Genomic DNA, 25,583 nt, shown 5'->3' on the forward strand with positions numbered 1-25,583 from the left:
CAATAAAGTCCAGTTCTCTGAGGAATGACTCTTAATAAAGGCGCACATTTAATTCTGCTACCTTGTCTAAATGGAGAACTGATCTAATTTGTCAGTTACAAACTCAGATTTTTAGTATACTGAATGAAGGCTGGAAAAGAATATGTGCCATACTTGAGCACTGAGTTCCCCTTAACACTGCTTCCTCTGGAAAGCTAGCTGAGTAACTATGATATACAGTTCCTGTATTTGTTAATAGCCACTTTCTGTAAAGTTTTACAGCGAACTGTTTTTTTTATCAATTCAGTGTTGCAAGCCTTTGTAATTTTTGGAAATTTATCTTACATGCTATTTCATAATGGGAATAACAAAGTATTCTATATGTGAGAAGACATGCAGTAGGCAGTATTAACTTCTCATCTTCAGACTTGATCAAAAAATAGAATAGAGATCTTTATTTGTCCAGACTGACAAAAGATGTGCCAATTTCTAAGTACTCAAGAAATGCTGATATACTACTCAAATAGAGTGCATACCTAAATGTAAAAAGATTGGAATGGTTGATGAACACATTGCAAACTTAAGCCATCCAGATAAGTACTTAAGTTGAATTTAAGACAGAAGCATGAAAGGAATTAAGCTCATTGTGCATTAAAGATGCATCTTGTTTATTAAGATGCATCTTTATTATTTGTTAGGCTCTCCTTAAGGTGTGGCAACCAATACAGGTCCATTATATTTCAGATTTTTGCATCTAGCTAACCTACTATTCAAGCTACCAAAACAAATGTGTTATCTAATATTATATCTGGCATCGTGATAGTGCAATGGCTATTTGCTGGTGAAAAGAAAATTAACAAAATAAATTCAATTTTCTGTGCAAGGATGCTGATATCCAGTTCAGTGTTACATATTGGACCTGCTCCAAAACCACCACCAACATCTGCTGAGAGTAATGTACTAAAAAAGATCTGAATGGCAGAATTCCTTTCTAGCCATCAGAACTTTAGGTCATGTGTTATTTTTCATCCTGTTCTACACACCTTAAAGTTGGACTTATCAGAAAATTAGCTTATGTTGCATTTTCTCAAAGTTCCTAACATTTATGAATTCAACTTTTAAATATTCTTTTTTAAAAAAAGCAACTTAAGAAATCTTTTACTTGTGTTCATTCAATTAGATTGGTAAAAAACTGGTATCAACATCCCAGCAAAGCAAAAACAGTTGCATGAAACTGCTTCTGCATTCTCTCCTACTCTCACCACAGCAAGCTATGGAGAGGGTTAGTCAGGTGAGATATAAGTAAGTAGTTTCCAAGTATCATCCATGCACCCAGAAACAAAGAGCTTTGAGAAAGTAAGGTCACCCAGCTCTTATGGAATAGTACAGAAACAGGCAGAATACAAAACTTCATCTGTTTTAAGACCAGCTGCACCAAGACCAGAGGTTCAAGGCCATTGTTTAAAGTATCTGCATCAAGAAGTGTCAGATGCTGGCAGTGTCCCACAGGTCAGGGAAGGCCTGCTCCCCCCTACACCCCTACAGAGCTGAGTGCTCAGCACACTGCAAAGCAGCAGACCCAGTCATGTCAGTACAGCTGTGCTGGTTATACCAGCCCAGAGGATGAGCACACTCAGATTCCAGGAGAGGAGTCTGTGAGATACAGCACCATCAGCGGGATAGAGCCAGAGGGGCAGCTGCTGGAAGGGTTTGCTTTCCGTCAGGAGAGACTGCCTGTTGACCCTAATGCCTCCTCCACACCTGGCACGGCCCATGCAGCTGGGAAATGGAACTATTGGTACAGAGATGCAGCAGCTTTGTTCAATCATAAGCTGCTAAAAACAACTGGGGATCCTTGGAATGCACTTCAGATTGCCTGTACTGCATTTTGGCTACATTATGGCAATAGATTTGTGTACACTGGTATTTCTGTCTTTTGCTACAGCAATATCCATTTTCTTCAGCCCTACACAGATGGCTGGAAAGAGGGTGAGTGAGGCTGATGCATGGCATGGGCAACACACAGCCTGTAATACTGAACAATCCTGAGCCTGCAGTGAAGGCAGGGGCTTCCTTTCTCTCCAACAGTTTACAATACAGAAACTCTGGCGGAGTTTGCCCTGTTAGTGATTTGAATTCTACTTATGAGCCAATTTCTGTTTGCAAGGATAAAACGTAATGAAAACAGAACGAACCTAACAAAATTATTTAGCAAAGCTACTGTGAATGGGAGATTGATGAAAGATGATTTTCAAAGCTTCCTTGGCACAGGTTACAGCTGTATTGAGGGTTGTTCAGTGCTTTCAAACTGCTGGCTGTAAACTTTGCAGAGGGCAGTATTCAAAGGCAAAGGAAATGAGATCAAGAAATTTCCCCAGTGGAGGCTGAATGGAGACAGCCTACTGGAAGCTATATCAATGTGTGGCTGTTATGCATACAAGTTACCACAAACTACAACTACTGCTATAAAAAAGGAATAACAATAAAATGAAATCATGAGGTAGGCTTGATTTTGACTTTGAACATGAGACAGCAGCATTTTCTAATATCATACAAAATAATTGCAGAAAGCTGTGTAAGAAAAAGAAAAGCCATGGTTAATACTACACAAAATTTTTTTACTGTCTTAATTTTCCTTGTCCACCCAGCCACACTAAGTCCCTTCATGCTAGAAACAAACTTTCTCTGTTTTTACAGTGTCCAGAGTATTTAAACACCAGGGTAATATGAGTGCAGAGTTCCTATTCTAACAAAAGGCTTTCCTCTTCCTCTGCTCCCGATTTTATTTTCAATTTGAAAATTGAAAATCCTGCATTGAAACAAGTCTTGTTAGAAAGAGTAACATGGGTCCTCGCAGCAAGAGGATGAGCCAGGGTCACCTTCTCACACATAATAATCAGTAAGTGTGTTGTCAGTCAGTGGATATTTGGCTCTTAACATGAAGGACAGCAATGTTTTTCTGTGGTTCAATACCAACAGGTTCAGAGGCAATAGCAGCAATAACAGAGCAGTGGAGGTTAGAATTTTACACACAACCAACTATACAACTGATAACCAAAATTAAAATATCATGTGATCAGAAATATCCCAAGATCTACAAACCTAAGATTAAATTTCCTGCTCTAACAAGTGAGGAACTAAGATTCAGAACAATGAGGCACTTGCAGACAGAGACTCAGCTGTCTTCTGCCTTTCTCCTTCATCCAGCCCCATAATGACTTTATCCTGCTGCTCCAGAAAGATTTAACTACAAAAGCTTAGGTCTTGATTATGTTTTTATTATGAAACAAGGAGGTGAAAGTAATCAGGCAGTGCCAAGATTTCCAAACTGTTGGGTGGCAGCAATTATAACAGTGTTGGCCTTTTTCTGCAATCTAAAGAGCTTTTTGGGGTTGTTGTCTATTTATTTTCCTTGCCCATCAATTCCTTACTGTCACTATGACAACAGAAGCCTGTAACACAGCTGCAAGGGAAGAGAAAGGGCGAGCATGCTCCAGCTGAAAGGGGTGAAGTAACTCAGGCAGTGGGGAGCAAGAAGGGAAAAATGATGTTCACGAGGGAAAGAGAAGAAAATAAAAAGCCAGAGTGCCTCTTCTTTCCCTGAGACTCCTCTATCACAGACAGGTTGCTCAAGAAAAATATTTGTCATCACTGTAATTTGAAATAAAACAAAAAGCAAGAAAACAAAAGTCAAAGATAATGGCCCTAATTCCCTCTCCTCTTACTATGAATGCTGTCACCTGACTTCAGAATTTACTTTAATCAAATTACCTTCAGACTTAAGGACATGTAATGAGAAGAGATTCTATTTGAGACACCAATTGTAGCACAAAGGAATAGGAAAAGATGAAGGTCAAAGAACTACCACAGAAAGTGAAGGAAATTACCTGAGTCGGCATGCCTCATTAAACATGCACTTGTTGGTGAATTCTTGCTCTGCTTAAACACACATCTCTCCTCTGGGATCCAGCCCAGCATCCTCTTTACTTTGTTAAAATGCAAAGGCATAAACTAGGTGTATTGGATCTGTGTGGCCACGATTTTGGTAGTGGGGGTGGGCTACAGGAGTGGCTTCCATGAGAAGCTGCCAGAAGCTTCCTCAGTGTCCAGCAGAGCCAATACCTGGTGGCTCAAAGATGGATGTGGAGCTAACCTGATGGTCAATCAGAAATGGTGGTAATGCCTCTGTGATAACCTAGTTAAGAAGAAATCAAACCAAAAAGTTGTTGCACAGGTGTATTTGGGGCCAGAAAAGAGTGGGTTAAGAACATGTGAGAAGAACAGCCCTGCAGACAGCAGGGTCAGTGCAGAAGGAGGGGCAGGAGGTGCTCCAGGCTCCAAAGGTGGGATTGCCTTGCAGGCCATGGCAAAGCAGCTGTGCCCCTGCAGCCCATGGGGATCCACCTGCAGCCTGTGGAGGAGCGCACACCAAAGCAGCTGGATGCCTGAGAAGAGGTTGTGAGCCCGTGGGAGGCCTGTGGAGAGAGGAGCCCTGCTCCCAGGATGGAGCAGCCTGTCCTTGGAGGACTGCACTCTGTGCAAGAGTGACCCACGCCACAGCAGTCTGAGGGAAGCTGTTGCCCCAGGGATGGATTCACTTTGCAGCAGTTCAGAGAACCCTTGATCATGAGATGGACTCACACTGGAGAAGTTTGTGAACTTTTTATCTCTAATTCAAGCCTGTTTTGCCTGTGACAGTATTTGATAAGTGATCTTTCCTGGTCCTTATCTCAACCCATGAATCCTTTGCTGCAAACTTTCTCTCCTGAGTCCAGTTGCAGAGGGGAGTGAGTGAGTGATTGGCTTTGGTGGGTGTCTGGCATCCAGCCAGCATCAACCATCTACACTAGGATTAGGGGTATGTTATTTTCTGTACTACAGCAACATATAGTAATGAAAGCTTATTTCAAAGGTAAATTTTTGTTATTGAAATACTTGAGGCTTTTTTAGAAGCATACAGAAAGTAATATAGCAGCTAAATATGTACTTTATTTACAGTTACAAAAATATAAATCAGGGATCTTTAATAAACCATTAGCATGCAGCCATGGCAAAAGTAAAGCATTGCCAGTGTATCACATTGCCATGTATTCTTTTTTCCTTAATACATTTTCAGCATTTACACCCTTTCCTAGCACCACACACTAACTTGAGCTAAATATCTGAGGCAGAATTCTTTGCCATCTAGCTTTCAAAGTCATCTTCCAGAGGGTTTTTTGGGAGTTTGGGGTAGGGCAGGGGGGGTTGTGTGTGTGTGTTTGTTTTGTTGCTTCGTTTGTTTGTTTTGATGAGGTCTGCCAACATGTTAATGTCAGACACTATCACAAGAAATACTGAACAGTGACATTAACAACTCATGATTTGTACCATGCGTTCTGCAATAGTCCCATATGCTTGTGAACATACTGGCCTTTGGAAGATGTAAATAGTTACAGACAGTGGTAGTTAGAAATGACTGGTTTCTACATTGTATATAAACCTAAATTAGTGAGTCATACTTACAACTTCAACTGATAGCCCAGTCCTGTGTTTAAAACCCTCAGAGGATAGCAGTGAATCTCTAGGTGAATTCTACACTCACCTTCAGGAGGTTCAAACTTGTTTGCTATGAAATCAGGAGAAGTGATTACTCTGCTCTAGCTGGCTGCTTGACAGAGCACAGAATTTGCCGGTAACACCACTCCAGGACACTGGTAGTCAGGAGAGGTTTTCCTGAGTGCCTGCCCAAGTTACACCTTAAATGTTTATAATTTGTATCACACTCAGTACACTAGAAATATTTCCAAGAATACAGCACTACACTAAGTCAGCTTTTGCAATCCAAGTACATCAGCAAGCATCTTCTTTCAAGCATACACTTAATTCCTTGAAATTAAGTATGATAAAAGTTAAACTCCTAACTAGAATCCTTGACAACTCTTAAATCAGGTGTCACTTTAAAAAGGAAATCTTCTCCTGTTCAGATAGAAAAGAAATAAAAAATTTTCCAAAGCAGTATTAGAGAAGTTGATTTAGGTCTTTCTTAACTTTTAATATAATTCCAGTGATGCAATCAACTCACAACAATGTCAGTCTACATATAAACATCACTGGATCTAAACTTCTGTTTTTTCTAAAAAATTAAGCCAGACTTAACAAATTATTAAAACTTTATCTGAACTCTGGAAATAAAAATGGTTATTTAATCTTATTCAATTTCAGAAAGAAAACCGTGGTGATTTTACTTATTAAGGAATGTCATTGCATCTATCAACAAATACAAGGTCTGCCAAGAGGATATTGAAGGAAAAAAACATCTAAGTACAGAATTCTTCAGCTACAGCTGTCCTAGATCTCTACTTGTTTGTGGCATCTTTCACTGTAACTGATTCCAAAATGTCAAGTGCATTTAAGCTGAAGAAGAAACAGGCTGTAGAGAAGAAAGTTTCTTAACCTCACAGACATCTCTCCTTCCAAGCTATTGATTAATCTCTAAACACCACAACATTTTGAAAAAGCTCATAGTAACAACCTCAACAGAGGTGTCATTGTTACTACAGTTTGCTTTCTGATGATGACAGCCACATGAGAATTTCTGAAGTTGTTGACGGCTCAGAAAAATCTGCCATTCACAAACTGGGAGCAATACACTGATTTCTGCAAGGACAAAGCTAAACTACAAAATGTTATCACATATAATTTTATCATGCAAAGATATATTGTTTTAATACTAAACAGTGGCATCCAAACAGGCAGAAATTTAAAACCAGAACACCCAAAATGAACTAGGGGAAGTCATCAATAAAAATTATAAAGACTTAGCCTAACTATTAGAAATACAAAAGAGCCCGAACTATCATATAATCCCTTCCTGCTGAATAATTATTGAAACAAACTTTTTAAAGTAATAATTCTTTCACAGTATGTTTTCAACCTGCAAGTCCATGCCACCCTTACTAGAAAAGGAAAGACCCATGGTAACAAATCTAATGAGAGAAGGAAAGAGAAGCTAACCTCAAAGAGTTATAAAAGTAGCTGAAAGCAGAACAGTAAAACCTTTCTTTTCCAGCAAGTTGTAAAAAACAAGCTACACATCTGTGTATCAATCCCATTCACTTATTTATGCTATGATTTGAAATATGATTTGGTTCACCTGTGCAGCAAAACACTGGCTATTCTGCTAAGAGCTGTACTGTAGCATTTTTCATTATTCAGGTACACTTAAAGAAGTAATGAATTAGATAGGATTTTTGTTCATAAGAATCCTTTAGAAGACTTGTAATTCTATTAAAAAAAGAACAAAACCAGAAAGAATTTTATTATGTTTAGTTTGCAAATGCAGAATCCTTACTCTGAAGCTGCCACAATTCCTCCAATTAGTCTTGTTATAAGTATTGGATATTCTCACAGAAGTTGCCACAAGACCCTGGACAGCCAGTGCAGGAGCAGCTGACAGAAGGCACTATGAGACAACCTGATTTGCAGGAGGTTTTTTTATAGCTTCTTCTCTCAAATATAGGAGTCAGAAAAGCAAGTGTTCTTAAACTACTTTGTTTTCAAGAGAAGTTGAGTTTATTTCATGTTGAATTCTTTCCTGAACTCTTTTATTTGAAATAAGTACCAATAGTACTGTTAAACATTTTGATTTACAGTTAAGAAGCCTGACACAAACAATATTTACTATAATATCACTGAGATAACTGTATATATGAATGAGCTGATTTGGAATTAAAGCAGAAGACTTTTTTAGTTAACTGCTTATTGTAGCTTTTGTCTACTATCATACCCTCTGATTAATTCGAAAACATATCTAAAACATTAATATAGTATTAGTTTTTTCAAGGGTAAAGGGTAAAGAAACACAAATACTATATGCAGTAGTTTATATTCTTAAAAAGATGCTGTGAAAATGGTGATACCTAAAGGATCTACAAATATGACTTGAGGATTGAAGTAGATATCTTAGACCAATGCACAAATGAACCTGTTTAATCAAAAAGATTAATGGTGACTTGATTACTGTGCTTCTTTGAGGCAAGAAAATCCTAGTTAATAGAGGCCCTTCATTTCAATGGAAGAAGGCAGAAAAAGGAATTTTCAATTTTTTTTTATTCAATAGAGTGAGACCAATTAACTGTTAGCACCAGAAAGCAGTGGAGCCTCTGTGACATCTTTGAAACGTGAATTGATTTTTGTTTGGTTTGGTTTCTTCTAAACACAAAGTGCTGAACACAACATGGGGTAAGACCTCTCTAACAGCCACAGAAGATTAAGTTAAAGGGTCTAATGAGTCCTCTGGTTTGAAGGCTACAAAAAGATTCATAATGTTGGAGTTTCACAACTGGTGCTACCTACCAGTGAAAAAAGTTTGCTGCTGACCTTAGCTGCTTTAAACATATTGCTCCCTTGGTGTGCTTCTGTGAAGTATCACATTCCCAACCACTTGCCAAGAACGTAAGCAGTCAACACATGATTCATCACAGCATCTCTTAAAAACAAATACAGGCTTAAATCTTCCTGAAATGGCTGCCTTTAAGTGAATCAAGATGCTACAGACACATAAGAGACTACCTGAATTTTCCTCTCCCCTTTTGTTCAGAAGCTATTCTGGACATCATTAATTTCATCCTGACAACATCAACCGTAATGGAACTAGCAGTTTAAACAACAATAATAATAGAAAAACCCAAACACATTTTAGAGCTGATAAGAAATTATTTTATAATTTTAATTAACTTCAACTTCTAAACCATTTCTCAAAAGCAGCTGATGTTGAAATACATACTTTAGTGACTGAATATTTTGGTCTTCCACACAGCAATTTACCACAACGAAACATCAGCCATGGCACATCCATTTCTCTTGACAATCATGTCATGTTTGCTTTCTTTAATTTATTGAGAGGACACAGCAAATCACAGTGATGCATAACTGAAAGATTATAATCCTAAAATAGAGTCATATTATTTTCATGAGACAACAATGAAAATTTGGTAAACAATGAAATTAATTTTTGAGTCAGATTTTTTTTAAATTGAATTTCCATATCATTAATTCCCCTTAGTTCTGGGCTAGAAAAGGATGACACAGGAACCTTTTCTTATCCAGTACATAAACAATATGCTTACATTTTTAGGAAACAGTGGAAGGTTACCTGTTGCCATATAAAATATATCATATAAATAGTATCAGGATTAAAACAATGCATACACAAAATCTCAGCTTCACTTTATGGAGCTGATCCTTTGGGAATACCTGGCACAATTCTAAACATAACAGATTTATTTTATATATATATAAAAAATATTCATACATACAGTCATCCATGCATCCTCTTTTTCCTTCAGTGTCAAAGGTTCTCATTAGAGCTTTCCTTTATCCCTTCAAAAAAGATCTAATACAACTAAACCTAGGTGAGCAAACTAAGTAATCCATAGTGTGTTTAAGATGTTCCTTTAATATTTTATGAGCACTACCTGAAATTACAGACTTTATCCTGCAATAGGTTTTATATGTATGCTTAAATGACATACACAAGTAAAGTGAACCATGTCCCCTCACCCTTGCAAGATTAGCACACATCTCCAATTGTGCAATCCTTATTTAGACAAAACAAATAAGGGTCTAAACTGCAGCAAGAAGGATCTATCATTAAAGGGTTGTGAAACACTAGAGCAAGCAAGAGCCACAGATTAAATATCTTCACTTCAAATTTGTTTTTTCTTGATTCAATGACAAAGTGCATAGCCAAATAACAAACCAATCCAAAAGTAAGTCTCCCAGAATTCCAGATCCTTTGTTAACTGTTTAAAAAGTAGCTAAAACCCAAAACTTACTCTTCCTGAACAGTGAAGCTGGGATCAGCTAAGAGCATTCTCCATCCAACACTTAATACTATCACTAAGCAACACCAGAAGTCTACTTACTATCATGGTTCAGTACACTGGTTTTGAAATACTACATGAAGATATTAAATCTAAAAAATGAGCATATGAAGCCATTGTTCAATACTTTATCCACTGTAAAACCAGGCAGGTATTTATATGACTCTAAAAAGAGACAATATAACCCAACCCTAAATTCTGTTCTGCTTAACTGCTTTGCAATGTATCTAACATCTAATTATGTATAATACTGTATCGCTGCAACATCTAATATGCACCACACATAATCTGATTTATTCATAGATTTTAAACAGCAGCTGAGTAAATTTGCCACAAAAATTCCATGCTAATGCTGTAAGGATATATCTGCAGTGTTCAGTATTTATGCCAGTGTTTTACTTAAAAGCAACTTAAGTCCCTGCATAAAAGTGAATTTACCTACAAAGTACTATGAGACTTCATTTAGTCTTATCAGCAAAACACAGAAGAGGAAGCATTCCTCTAATATCTGAAAGGAAAGTACATGAAATAATAAACAGAAATTATATGGCATGGAAAGAGAGAAAAGATGCTTCAAGATCACAATAAGCAGCTTGAATCTGACATGCTGGGAAAGAGAAACCCAGTGAACTGTCCAAAGACAGTTCTGCAACTAAACAAAGTTAAGGGTAAACTAGAAACAGCTTCTGAATTACAAACATGAATGCTATGTAACTGAGAAGAGCACAACCTAGAAGCTCTAAATTAGAACATCTTTCCATTCATAATCCAAAAACTATTAAGATCTACTCTTATGTTACTCTGATGAAATTACTTCTTTGTCACTCAAAAATGGTCTTTAAACCACTGCATACCAAGGAAGAACATTCTTGACATGCCCTTTGTCATCCTGTATTTTGTTTCAGTCCCTTGAGCTACTTTGGTAGCCTTACTTGTACTCAGACTCTGACTGGAGCTCAGAACAGACTATAGACCAAATTTCCAAGCTCAAAATTCACCCCTGTGGGTACTGTTTGCAAAGACAAGCAGAATTTGCCTTTCTATATCTGCAAGTTATATCTCAGGTTTTCCTTGCATTTAAGGCAATCTCCAGGCTGAAACTGACACTGTAGTTTAATAACTGCTGCTTATCAGGTGTTTCACTTCAGCTGCCTTACCTGGGTATCTTCTTTGCTATAGAATGTCCCTAGTGGCCAACGACAGTGATACACAATTCTGGACAAACACATCCACAGGAACACAGCAATTGAAAAAACTAAATTCATTTGTCTTGTCTAAGCTTGGCACTTCTTTCTAAAGACAGACAGAATCAACTGAATTCTGGCAACGTCATTCAGAAAACCATGTATTTAACTGAGGTCAACTTAGAATCCACTTTACAGATTCTGTGCTTCTTCTCTTGTATCCTTTGACAACATCAAATATTGTTTCTGAAGTTATATGGTCACAGTTTCTCATCAGAAATCTTTTCAACATTAAAGGATTGATACACCCCCCTACCAACTCCAATGATGAATACCTGTTCTGAGAGAAGCAAATTTAAAAGATTGTTAAGCCTTTACTGAATTCCTCAAAACATCAAGGGCAGACATAGTAAGACAGTTTTATCTAACACTTATCCTTAAAAATAATTTGACTGCGAGCAGGCATAATATGAGTACACATGCCACTTGAGTGGGAGGAGCTAAAGACTTTGTCCTAAGTTAGGTTCTACATAACTTCATAAGATCTGTGGCACTGCATGGCTACCACCAAACGCTGAATCTAGTCCAGAAACCCCAAACAATGGAAATGAAGCCATAGGGAAGCACGTCCTCATTGTGCTTACATTGCAAAACAGTGACACCCACTGGCAGCAACAGTTTAAATGCCTTATTGTTGCAGTCTGAATCTACTTGATAAGAGCTGCTAAGAAGTTTCCCTTCTGAAAAATTAATTACAGTAACAACCATGCAACCTTACCTGTTGAGTCAGCACTACTGCCAGAGTTTTCAGAAACTGCATTACTAAGAGCATCTGGAGTAACTGCAACATAACCCTCTGGAGGAAGATCCACTGCGTAAACTCTTCTTGGAGACGTGACTGTAGCATCCTTATCTACAAAAAGGAAAATCCAAAGTATCTGGCTCAATATTGGTCTCACTACAGATTTTCTGAAGTTTTTCCAACTACAGCAATAAGTGATCTTGAAAATCCTTACAGAAGGTCAGCTGAGGAACACAGAAATTACCCTATGACCAAAAGAACTGCATCAAATTTCATTGCATCTACAAATAATCAAACACTCCGTGGGTTAGTTCTTTATACCAAAAACATTTTTTTTCTATTGTATCAGACAAATAAATCTTCTCCTGTATCTTCAAAAGAAGCTTCCGCTTACAGTGATATTTTAAGAGAGACTAAACATTTTTTCCCTATTCAGCATGAGCACACTATTTCTTTAAGAACTGCTTCACAAAAGATGGAGGGATGAAGGGATGGAGGGATGGAGGGATGGAAGCTTATTAGGAAGTGACAGAAGCAACAGAAAAAGAATCACAAACTGTGGTTTGTCCATTTGCACACTGTTTAGTCACAGCCTATACTTCTCTGAAGGGCAAAGATAAAGAAGTTTCAAAGTCACACTTGACTAAGCCTCAGCAGTGCCTGCCCCAGAGGACTCACCTCCTCATCCTGCTCTACTTCTTTCTGGGGCAGGAGGGGAAGTGCCAAGGGCCAGCTTTCCAACTATTTCACGGCATAGGAAACTATTTGTGTTGATGGCAGCAGTCTGTTTTTGCATGATTTGTTTCCCCTTTGAAAGGTATTTAAAAGTACCTGTAAGAGCAGCAGTAGAAACCTCATTTGTTCACCAGAAAAGAAGTGACAGACACACCTCTGCTCCATTCACACCAAGTCAGACTATTTCTGCGCAGAGTAGTGACAACAACAGAGATCAACCACAGTGAGAAAAAACCTTTCCAGAAGGCCAGGATTTCAGGTGTCTCCAGATGTTGCAACGTAGTTTTAGATGGCTCAGTGTGAAGTTTTTTTTTAATTTTGGATTGTTGGGCTTCTTTGGTTGTGTTTGTTATTGTTTTGTTGGGTTTTTTAACACTCAGCCAGCTCTGTAAGTCAGCACAGACACAGCACTAGCCTTCCCTTTTTGGGGGCAATTTGTCTCCCTAAAACACAGAGCTAGCTGTTAAAATGATATACAATAAAAACATTTCTGGCAGGTGGACAGAATCAACCTCCTTACACCACAAACTCGTTTGAAGGTCCCAGATGATCCAAGTCGATCACCGAGGTGTAGCTATGTGCAACTGTGGTTGGACTAACTCCTAAATATTTAAAATGGGGTTGCATCTGATAGATCCCCAATGAGAATTACTTCTATATTTCTAATGCAGAATTTAACTATGCACTCACATTTCTCAGACAGTTTACTTCAAAAACAAATATTCATTTCTGAGCATTCAAAGTACTTCTGAAAACAACACTACTGTTTTCATCATGAGGGAATAAATTTGGTTTGAAAACACATTAGAATAATATCATCTTTTTCTTGAATGAGCCAGAAAGTTTCCAGTATTGATAATACTTACTTAGAGGGATAATAAAGGGAAAGAAATAATAGAGAACGATGAAGAGCAACTATGCACTTTGGAAAAAATCCATTAAAAATTAACATGGGATAATTCTTCAGCAGATCCTTTCCACGTAGATGATGCCAAATCATTGAACTAGAAGTACCTGCATTGACTTTTTCTCTCCCATTCAGGTTGATTAATGATGAACTGCTAATTAGTGACAGTTTAAAATTATAAGGATGTATAAATGTTTAAGTTATTCCCTTCTGAAGGATTTCAAGTTTCCCTTTTTTTACATTTTTATTTAGGTTTTGTAAAACAAAGATCATCAGGAAAACCCTAAACTTAATTTACAATAGCCTTAAAAAACTCAAATCTTTTAATCATATAAGCAGTAACTATATTGAGATAATAACCTTCTAGACAAAATAGTTACACATAACAGAATTTGAGGAACCATCTGTAACAACAATCCTACAAGGAAGAACAGTTACAAATCCTTCTATGGAAATGAATGATGACTCAAGACTATATTTTTTATTTTACCTCTTTAAACGGGAATCTCCAAATTACATATTTATTCACACCAGCTGCATCTTTAAGAAGCTTGCAAGCTCATAAATCAAGAATTAATCTTCGCTAATCTTGTGCAAGTGTGCTAAACCAAACTGCTACCATATCTACATCTGGATTTTTGTAGCCTGAGGCCAGAGTCTCCTTGAGCCAAGAAGAGATGTGTTGGTCAAACAAAGTCAAACATTGCTGCAAAGAAAATGGCCGAGCTTATAAAACTGCGACATAAAGAGGGTTTTTTGATTAACAAAATTAACAGATATTAGAGATACTTAAGAATCCTCCCCTTTTACTAGTTAGAAGTAATTAATCCCATTTCTGAAGTTTTATTTTATGGGAAAAAAAAGCTCCAATAGCTAAAGGTCATTTACAATGCCCCCAAAAGAGTAAACATTTTTCTTTAAGGCAAACCAAGAATACAGAATAAATGTTTTCAAACTCTCTAGCTTCTATTCATGCTCCCCACACAGAGATCCACAGCATGAAACTCCATGTGGTGGTTTGTGCACAGAGTAGGGAAAGGCATCCTACACCACGCCATTACCAACATTACACCTCCAAGCATGTTAGTTGCTTGGAGCTAACTAACAGCTATGTTATCTCTTACTATCTTACTACAACCCAGTATCAGATCTTTTTAGAAGGAGCTGAAGGTAAAGCTTCCAGCCATACAGAATTGTCAACTACCCAGTCAGTCAGTCATCTCAGGTAGCCTCTGCATTTTGTTAAGTTTATTTTTCAGCATCTTTAAACTATCCCCTACTCACAGCTCAGAATGGTGGCACTTAGCACTAGCACAGTTTCCAGGCTGCCTGAACACCAAGCATGGTTAGGCACACCTCAGACATAGACACAGCCAGAGCACAGGCTCATAGTCTGGGTCCTCAGCCTGCTGTAAGACTAAACCTTGGACAGAGACTGAATCACTTTGAGGTTCTGTGCTGGGTTGGCCCTGACTAGCAGCCCAACACCAGGTACTCACTCACTCTCCCCTCAGCCGGCTGAGGGTGGGCTGGCTTACAATGGGGTGAACAGGACTAAGAGAGCTCACGGGTCAACAACAAGGAGACCACAACTACAAAAATCTTTCCTCAATGGCTCTTTTCACTCCCAACTTCACCCCTATTTCTTCTCACTGCAGGTCATACCCAGCTCCTTCAGAGAGAAAGAGCAGTACAAGGAGGTGGGGGTAATGTTTCGAAGTTTCTGCTGTTCCTTACTTTCCCCCCACAGGGGTTTCCCATGGGCTGCCATCCTTCAGGAATATTTACTCAACAACAGAGTACCTTCTCCTCCTCTGACCCTAGGGTTTCCACTGTTGCCACTCCGTTTAGTTCCTTCCTGTCTTGGGATTGTTTTCTCATTTCTTAAAGAAGTGTCCCCTGGGTGCCCCTGCCTCAGCTGTGGGCTCAGCTGTGCCCTGCAGTGGGTGGGCTGGAACTGGCTGTGTCCAGCACAGGGCATCCCTGGCCTCCCCTCAAAGAAGTCCCACTGCCAGTGACTGGACACCAGGACCCTGTAAAGTTTTTCAATCAAGACAAAAACTTTGTCTTACTTGTGAAGTGCTTCTCTGCAACTCAAAAAGCTTTGATAACTCACCCAAGTTTAAGTTCCCACAAGGCAGAACTCATAAGAGCAAACAGAGAATCCAAGTCAAGACAGAAAATCCTGCAGCTCCCCCTCCTCCCCCAAACAACTGTAAGTTAGCCCAATCTTACCAAGATTGTGATCTTTTCCACAAAATTACCCCTTGGAAACGCCCAGTTATCATTTTTCCAAACAGATGGAAAAAGTTCATCTCCAAAAATAGGTCTTTAAAGAACAGCACACTGTCCTAGTTCTGGCCAGGACAGTTAATTATGTTTTACAGCAGCCAGGTGCAGTGGCACATGCCTGTAGTCACAAGCTGCTGGGTAGCCTGAGCCCACCTGACTACTTGATCCAGGAGCTCTGGGCTGCCCTGAGCTGTGCCCAGAGGACATGGCCAACACACCAATGTTACTCAGTGCCACCTTAGGTCACTTCCAGGGGCTCTTGCTTCCAAGAAAGACGCTCCTTTCCAGTCACAGGGAATGCCTGTCAGGCAGAAGAGCTTTATGCCATCGTTTTTCAGTGTCCTGGGCTGGGTGAACATTTTGCACGGCAACCACCCTCTCTTTGTACATTATTGTTATTAGCATTGTTGCTGTTACTGTTTGTTTTCTTATCTCATTGCTGTTTCCATTAAACTGTTCTTTCCAGCGATGACCTCTGCCTTTTGTCTCCCAGTGGAAAAGTAGAGGGGAGCAGCTGATGGTTTTCTTTTTAGTGGGAGTACCACTCCTAAACCATCCTACACAGGAAATGAGGAATTGATGCTGAATCAAGGTCTGAGTAGTTCAGTGTCATATCCTCTACAAAAGTCATTATTGGTAGTAGGTATTTTCTGTGCAGTGTTACAGTAGATATGACCAGACAAAAATAAGGCTTGAATGAGGTCTGTTATTTCCCTTTAAAATTTTGTATTAAAGTATGATTTTACTTAGTATGTAAGATAGAATATGACCCTATTATAGCTATTCCTCATTTTTATTGCATACAAGTGAGACTATGACCCCAAAATTCTTACAATTCCCAAGGAACATAAAGACCTTGTTATCTGTACACAATAACTTTCCCTTCATTGACTAGCAAGACAAGCATCTATGAAGACAGGATTCAAATCCTGGGCAAGAGTCGTCTCCTTCAAAAAACCTCATAAACTGAAGTGTACCAAAGGAGGTATCAGTGACTAGCTGTACATACCTTCAGTGTCCTCCTGAACTACAGTACAGAAAAATAAATACTTTTCCTGTTGATCGATGTGAACACATCAAAATATCCTTCAATTGCATGTACAATTCCAGTGAACCTAAATACCTACCCACTCCTCAATGTGTACTCATTTTTGTTCAGACAATACCCAAGTTCCTGGACATCAAGCTATTCCAGTCTAGAAGATACAATAAAGTAACCTCAGGGACATGAGGTGCTACATTATGTACAAACAACCTCAGTTCCCAGGCTGACTCAGCACAGCCTTGTGCTCGTCTCACACACACTAGAGTGCTTCCAGACAGAAGCTTTTTGTCTTCTGTGCAATTGGAAAGTATGCTCCTTTTCCTTGGAGGGTGGAACTCCTACTGCTTGACCACAGTAGGTTTTCAACAGTATTCTCTCCCTCAGTACTAGAGAAGTCACACTGGGTGGAAAACAAAAAAAAAAAAAAAAAAAAGAACAAATGCTACCAGTCACTACAGACTCTACTTCATTATCCTTACTAAATTGGAACAAACAAGAGCAGTCACTCACACCACTTCTTGACAGAAGATAAAATATATATTCCTTCCAAAGATTCTCCCTATTTTTCTAAATACAAAAAAAAAAAGTTTTCTGAATGACTTTCAGATAGCCAGTTATCTCAAATACTGTGTTTTTATTGTCATATATTTTATTAGCATCAATACATGTAACAGAATGCTGAAGAAGCTTGTTCTTCTGCAAAGTTCAGAGCTGTGAAATTTTTTAATTCTGAAGATGTCTGCTATTCTTTATGGAAGGACAAATTCCCCTCTTTGTCAAATAAAATGTCAAAATTTAAAGTTCTATTCGAAATTACACAATTATATACATTTAAACAATAAAGTGATAAAAGACAAGTCTTTTAATTTAAGAGATACATGTCCTCTGGCTCAGAGAATCCTTAAGCAGCAACTGCTGGAGAACATAGTGGGGAAGGAGTACAATACACTTATTCCAATCCTCTTTTTCAAATAGTGATGGTCACAACATTATGCAGACAGCAGTACTGAATTTTTTGATTGACCTTAATTTCTGTTACTTTATTCAGTTATGTTTACACAAAATCAAGTCCACTATCCTTTGATATTCAAGCAAAGCATGTTTTCACTGAATTCCCAGGGTGTTATTTTTTAGAGTCCTAGCCATATTACAGACAACTGCTCCCAGTTCTTAAGGTGTATACCACTTGTGCCCTGCAGCAGTTGAAACTCAATCTAGTGCATAACTACTTCCCTTCTGACTCTCCACATTCCCAGAAATTCTTCAGTTCATTGAAAAGAGAAAGTGTAGATTACAGAGGATACTGGACAAGAGCACTGAAAGAAGAAAATGAAATGAGAAAATCCTCAGAAGTACTTCCTCATCATGGTGTTTTCCTTCCACTAGTCAAAAACCAAAAACTTCAAAAGGAAACTGAGGTCAATAAACTGAGGCAGACATTTTTTGTCACAGAGAAAAAACTGATTAAGTGCAAATCCTTCTTACTCTTGTTCTCACTCATGATTTGGGGAAGATTCTTTTGCTTTTTACCTATGAACCATTAAAATATCTACATTTCCTTGGAAAAAGTAACGAAAACTAAACATAAAACAAAGTGAGACTGAAGCATGGAAAAACCAGGGATCGAGGAAAACAAGAAACAGAACACTTTTCAGACGTCAATCTGACTACAAGCAGATGGGGGAATTAAATTTTTGCTGTTATCTGTTTTCTGAAAGTTGAATATAGCAGGTAATGATGAAACAAATTATACAGCTAAATGGTGTAAGTGTCCCAAATATGCCCTGGTATATGACTATATGCAATATTTTGATTAGATGTTGAAGATTTCTAGCTCTATAAGCAGGAACATAAAGTTATCTTAATGCTATGCTAGTATCCAGCTCAATTACTTCTCCTGCTGCAAATCTTCTTTGTTCAACACACTTCTCAAAAGCCAAATATATCCCTGTTAATCAATCCTTAAAAAAAAATAAATGCAACAACATTGAATCTAAAAGGCCATGCCTAAGTTGCAATTATTTAATTATCCTCACTGATGAAGTCATTATGTCATTACTGGAACGTACCTGAAACAAGACTGGGAAATAAATAGATGTGCTCATAAAAGTAAAAGCATACAAAATTTAAAGTTTAAAAGCTTTTGCACCTCTAAACTCACATTTTCTATTCCATAACTAGAAGTTATTGGTAACAGTCCCTTCTCATCTGTGTAAAAAACAATGCAAAGCACAAAATATTATAGAAAAGTATTTGCTCAGAACATAGTTCAGTACCAAGCTCACGTTATAAACATTTCCACTTTTCAAATTGTTAGAAGGTAGAGCTGATAGGAAACACCAGTAGAAAGCAAACTTGTGCAACAGCAGAAAATATGGGATTTGACTCTGAATAACTATGATTTTGACAATAGAAGTGTAAGTGATAAAATCCCCAGTGTAAACTGGAGCAGGCTGTGTGAGACAACCTGTCCTGTCACCAATGCACTGAACATGATTTCAAACAAGGAGACAAGGTGGACAGCAGGAATGCTAACACACAATTATTACACTGCAGTTTGATTCCATTTAGTACTATCAGCCATCTCTAGGTGAAACAAGGCTATTTTAGCAAGCTCTTCAACAAGCCATTTTTCTGTTTCCTTTACCATGATAATTAGTTTTCCTGCAGTTTGTTAACAGTTAGAACAAAAGCTGGCATTTTATCCTCTATGTAGGTGACTGTTACTCACTGTTAGATGAGCTTCTGACAGAGCTCAGCCAGTAGCTCACAGAAGCCTCACAGAGACCAGCAGCTCTCCCTATGACAGCTAAGCTGCTTGCAATGAACATGTAGAAGAGGAGGAGTTAGCACATACACATAAGAACACTGGAAAAGGAAGGAATCTGTCAATCAGCAGCAAACAACCCCTCCAAAACCCAGAAAAGCATTGCTATAGGAACTGAAGACAACAAGAGAACTGTTTCTGTCACAAACCGAAGTTACAGATATTATACACACAGCCCACTCAGTCTGAACAGAGAGAAGAGTGGTGGATTTTGTTTGTTTGTTTGGTGGTTTGTTTTTTTTTTTTTTTTTTTTTTGTTTTGGGTTTTTTTTTTTTGTGGGATTTGGATTGGTTGGGTTTTTTTAGGCTGGGTTTTGGAATTTTTCTTCCCTTCTCCCTAAACCCCAGATTTCTACATTCCCCTAAAGCACATAGCTATACTGGCTTGTAAAACTGGCTAGGCACCATTTTTACCAGAGCCACCAGGGGCTGGTATCTTCAGCCAAATACTCAACTCCTGCATACATCTGTTCCATTTGCACAGCACAATAGCACTGTAATATACCATGCAATGAGAGAATTTTTAAACCCTTGAGAAAAGACTATAAGAGTGTGTGACAACACTTTATTGTACAATAATTATAATCTCCATTGCTCTTTAACTTATTCACAATAGACAGCTTTTCAAAGTAATTAACTAAAGCAAAGCTGAATTGTTTAACAAGTCTCTAAAGTTGTTTATTGCATTAAGTACTGCTAGAATTTAATTTCTCAACCATGAGCACTTCATCAATTTGATCAACTAAAAGGCAGGGCAGTTCATGCATATTTTTAGACAAGTTTTGTCTCCTAGGCATTTCTGTCACCAGCTTAAGTTTTCTACAGTAAAACGGCTGCAGGAAGACAGGATTTGTATGAGGAAGGACACAGGTCCTGGTGTCCTAGCAATGATTCAAATGCAGTACACTGCCAGCATCAATAACTTCAGTGGAACAAATAAGGAGAACACAAAATAATCACACAGCTGTACTGAATTTTGACATGAATTCCTCACATAGGATAACAGTGCTGGAATAGGTCACATTTGATAAGACATTCACATTTTTATTTAATTAATAAGTAGTAAATTGTGTTTTGTCCATTTATATAACATAACATGGATTCCAGCTTTTTTAGAAAACTAAAACCTATTACTAGCAACAGCTTTGTAACATTCCTCACTATTTCTTACTTAAATAAATGAAGGAGAAGGAAAGTTTAAGTTATCTCCATAAGATCCAAACTCTGGCTAGGCTCTCTGCATTTCAGATTCCCTTTTCAGAATTAGGGAAAAAGCAAAAATCAAAAGTGGCACAACACAATTTATACTGACATATATTTAGCTTGAATGCAATTATCCTTCTTCAGCAACTCTGAAATGTTCATTTTTATAAGGAAGATGCTAAATACTGATCAGTAAATTCCAAGTCTTATAAAAAGTAGTTATAATTCTGACCAAGAAAAAGGTCAGAGACTAAGGAGGCCATTTCCTTATACTAGGGAAGGCTGAGGGAACCTCCAGAAAAGATGTCTGAGAGGGGACCTCATCAATGTGTGTCAGTATCTAAAGCATGGGGTGTCAAGAGAACATTTCCAGGCTCTTCTTGGTGGTGTCAAGCAATAGGACAAGAGGCAATGGGCAGAAACTGATGCACAGGAAGTTCCAGTTGAAGATGAGGAAGAAGAACTTTACTGTGTGGGTGACCAGGCACTGGAACAGATTGCCCAGAGAGGCCATGAAATCCTGGGCCATGTGCTCCAGGATGACCCTGCTTGCAGGGAGGCTGGACCAGATGACCCACTGTGGTCCCTTCCAACCTGACCCGTTCTGTGCCAATTCCACAATTAGCAAATCTCTCGTTAGAAGCATGCACGCCACTTTTGAATATATACTACAAAGCTATTAGAAATAATTACTGAGGTTTTAAAATACCAACAAAAAAAATAAAGAAATCACAGAATTGCAAACCTCATGACTTCACTATATTAATCCTGGTTGCAAGAAGATCTGGCCCTAACAAAGGTCAAAAACTAACAAAACCTTGGGATACAATTTAGCCAAAGCCCATAACCACGTGAGCAATTTCTATTTTGAAATGCTCAGTCTTTTCCCAGATACTTTTATTTCTGTGATACAGCAAGTTTTAAAGTATTTTTAAGGCAGCATATTCACAAAATATCCTTAGTTAAGGGAAAATTTCTCTTATTATAGGAGCTTTCAACTCTCCATTTGCTCTTTTAATGCTTTGCCTTTCACAACAATCAGGTTCATTACTTGCGTGGAACTTTAAAATGGCTTAAGGTAATAAAAATGTAATCTAGACCCTCTAATTTTATGCTGAAGTAGGAAAAAAATCTTTTACTACATCTTTTGAAATTAAAAATGATTGCTCTTGCAACAGATGAATCAAGTTCCTCAAGGGGGGAAATGTTTAGAAAGTATTTTCTAATTGTTCTGGGGGATAGGAATTCCTACTTTGGTTACACACATTTTCTTACTAAGTATTTTGGTACAAAAGGGAAAAAACTATTTAGGACAACTATAATCCAAAGGGAAGGTGTATCTTACTATCTATGCCCTAGAACTAAAATTTGGCACACAGGCAAGTGCTTTGTTTTGGTTTGGGTGGTAAGATTTTTGGTTGGCTGTTTTGGGTTTTTTTGGGGGGGGGGGCGGGGTTTGTATTTGTCTGTGGTTTTTTGTTTTGATGTGGTTGGTTTGTTTTTAAAAAATATAAAATTTCTCTTTTCAAGCAAAAAGATATGACTACTCTTCTTCTTTGGGGTCCAGAAGAAGCATGACATCTCTGCATGTTTTCTCCATGCCTAACAGAACCACCACCTTCCTGAAGAAAACACAAATACCATTCAAACTCTCTACAGTTACAAAGGACTGTAGAGTGTCCCTCAGAATTTGCCTTCCACCTCCAGTTACTCCTGGTCGTATTGTAAGCTTTGGTTCCAGAACTATGTGAGGAGCTTTATGGGATAACCCCTTCTGATACCAAACTGTTAATCATCCAAAATTAAATGAGAACCAATCATTAACATAGGTCCTGATGTTCCATCTTCTTAACGATCTGAACTTCAATCTGATCTCAAAAAAGGCAAATATTTACAGGCTATAAAAGTATGACCTTAAAAGCCTGCATCTAGAAGGACAATAGAGATATGCCCATAAAATTTCAAGGCAATGCTGCAAACTGCATTCCAATAAAGATCAGAATCTCACAGGTGGAAGGTGGTGGGGCAGTTTAGCTCAGACAAATTGGTTATGGTATTTTCACAACCTAAGAGTAGCTGTTAAAGGCAAATAAGGACATTGTGATGAGTTTTACAGTAAAATCTGTTATTTAATGCTAGAAAATACTGAAGACTAAGTCAGTTTATTTTAAAAGAAATCCTCAACCTTTTATTGCTACTAAAAATGATCTAGTGTCATTTTGTAGGACTGAAATAATAAATTTTCAAACTAGGAAAGAGTATCTACAAAAAACCAAATTCCTTATTTTCCACTGTTTCTTCCAATTAGTCATCTTTGACTACTGCTACTTAAATCATCAGCTGTCTTGTAGTTATGCCCATAATCTTTGGTCTGTAAGTAAGAAGTCACTTAAAGCAGTTTATGATAAAAAAATTCAATCAATGCTTTTATGTTTTTCTTTCACCAAGGCCACAGATTTTATAGCTTAAACCTTCTGTCTATCTCTAAACATGTACTTTCACAGTCCAATGCTATAAAATCACCACATGTAAATGGAAGAGTTTGTTAAATTTAAATAAAATCACAACCAGAAAAGAATGGTTGTGTGCTGGTTTCCCAGATGGGTAAATGATTTACCTTTTTTCTTATCATTTTACCACTTCAAAGCTTTTTTTAAAAGTACTTATATGTTGAACTTGAAACAAGACAGAACCCTTTTCTGTACTACTGTGGCATTTTCATGCCTTCAACAGATAACAAACTTAGTTATAGTTTGCTGTTAATTTCAAAAACAGCCTTGTTGCTCTGCTGTGAAAATCCTAAATATAAACCTGTTCTTTTTACTCCACGTTTCCTATCCCATAAGCTATATTTTCCCTGTATTAGGATACTGAATAAAAAGCCTTTCTTTCATTACACCTTGAAGAATATTGCAATAGGAATCAGGTATAAACAAACCAGAGGAGTTATAAATCACAAGGTAAAATAAATTCTCCCCCTCACCTCCCATTTCAGTGGGAGTTTTGCCCTAATTTATAAGGAATAGTAGAGATTCACTACAAACAATAAGAGTTTTAGCTTAAGAAATTATTCCATAGTTGGGTATAATTAGCACAGCTTTATCATAGAGCAAAAATATAGCCTGTTACTTGTTTTGAAAGGACCATTAGTTACCAATGCTATCACATATCATTGTACAGAATAACTTTAATGCTTTATCAACCTTTTGAAAATATGCTTTTCATTATTGACTACACAAAAGAAGTACCAGAAGTACTAATCTTGAAAACCAAATTGAGTATAAAACATATAGAACTACAGAAGCTGAAATGTCCATGCAACCTTTTATTACAGTAATGGTGTACTGGTTTTGGCTGGGGTAGAGTTAATTTTCTTCCCAGTGGCTGGTACAGGGCTGTGTTCTGGATTTGTGCTGAACACAGGGTTGATAATACAGAGATGATTTTGTTATTGCTGAGCAGGGCTTGCACAGAGCCAAGGCCTTTCCTCCTGTTTGTACTGCCACTCTGGTGAGGAACTTGGGGGTGAGTGGAAGGAGACACAGCTGGGACAGGTGACCCAAACTGACCAGAAGGATATTTCAGACCAAGTGATGCACACACTGACACACAGAGTTGACATACTGGCTTGACCTCAGACCTGCCTTGTCACTCTTAACTTGCTTGGTGTCAAGGGACTGTTGGTTGAATCTGGTTACTGTGAGCAGACCTTCTGCTCCTCTGCCAGGCACCGTGGCACTGCTTCCCAGTGATGACACAGCTCCTGTGCCTACCTTGTCCCAGCTAGCCTTCCTTCACCTTCCCTCTGCTGCTCTCCCAGACACATCTGAGCTCTGTCAGGCCTTCTGCCACATTTGCTTCATTTTCTGCATGTCACAATAAGCCATTCTTGTGCTTTGAGAAGTTATTCTTGAAACAGCTCTTCAGAGCTCCTTTGCAATTCAGACTAATCCTCTCCTCAATCCTACCAAGCAGATCCCTGAACAAGACAAACATCTGTTATTATGTAGCACACAGTTCTAACCCTACTCATCATTCTGCTCACTTCTTTCTGGACATTACTCTCCTGCCTCAGACCACATCTACAACCAGTTCTTGCCTGTGAACAAGTAAGGACAGCTGACCATCTCCCCCAGAGGAAGTTTTTATGTTCTTGTGAAACATACCCTTCTATTTCAAGACAGTTTAACAGCCTTAGTTATGGCAAAATCAGGTTTTAGGTGAATACAAAGCAGTTCACTTTCATTCTATACTTGTGCAGAGCCTTTTACCCACAAGTAATACCACAGTTACCTGATTTTCCAGCTCCAACTTTTGGCATGCCATTCACATTCTACAACTTTTTTGAAAAAACAAGGACTTTTATTTATCTGTTCAAATATTCATGTGCCATGTTCATTGTATAAACACACACAACATAATGCTCTTTTCCAAGGGACTAATATGGTCTCTGAATTAATATTTGCCTTCCAATGGATCTGCATTCCCCATGGGGCTTCTGTTGTAGCATGAGGGCAGGGTCATTTATTCCCACCTATCTCCATCTGCATCTCTAACAGCTGAGCAGAGCTATACCAGCAGAAGTCACTTTATCACTATTTAAGAGACATTATATCAAAGACAGTTACAGCTTACACTGAACTTTCATAGTTGCTTTTGCTAAATGCTGCATCCAAGCACATACACCAAGAATATTTCTTGACTTTCATAGGACCTCAAGTGTTCCAGGTATTAAGTACCACTGGC

General features: G+C 38.1%; 1 protein-coding gene across 1 annotated transcript in view; it reads right to left on the reverse strand.

Moving 5' to 3' along the window:
* ERICH1 (glutamate rich 1) overlaps positions 1-25,583 on the reverse strand; it is a 67,068-nt gene that overhangs the window by 25,172 nt on the left and 16,313 nt on the right. Inside the window, exon 3 of the mRNA XM_059468565.1 lies at positions 11,805-11,939. Coding sequence (XP_059324548.1) covers positions 11,805-11,939 — 135 coding nt within the window. The remainder of the gene's footprint in view (positions 1-11,804; positions 11,940-25,583) is intronic.

The sequence above is a fragment of the Ammospiza nelsoni genome, chromosome 3 (genome assembly GCF_027579445.1).
Source record: "Ammospiza nelsoni isolate bAmmNel1 chromosome 3, bAmmNel1.pri, whole genome shotgun sequence".
Lineage (NCBI taxonomy): Eukaryota > Metazoa > Chordata > Aves > Passeriformes > Passerellidae > Ammospiza > Ammospiza nelsoni.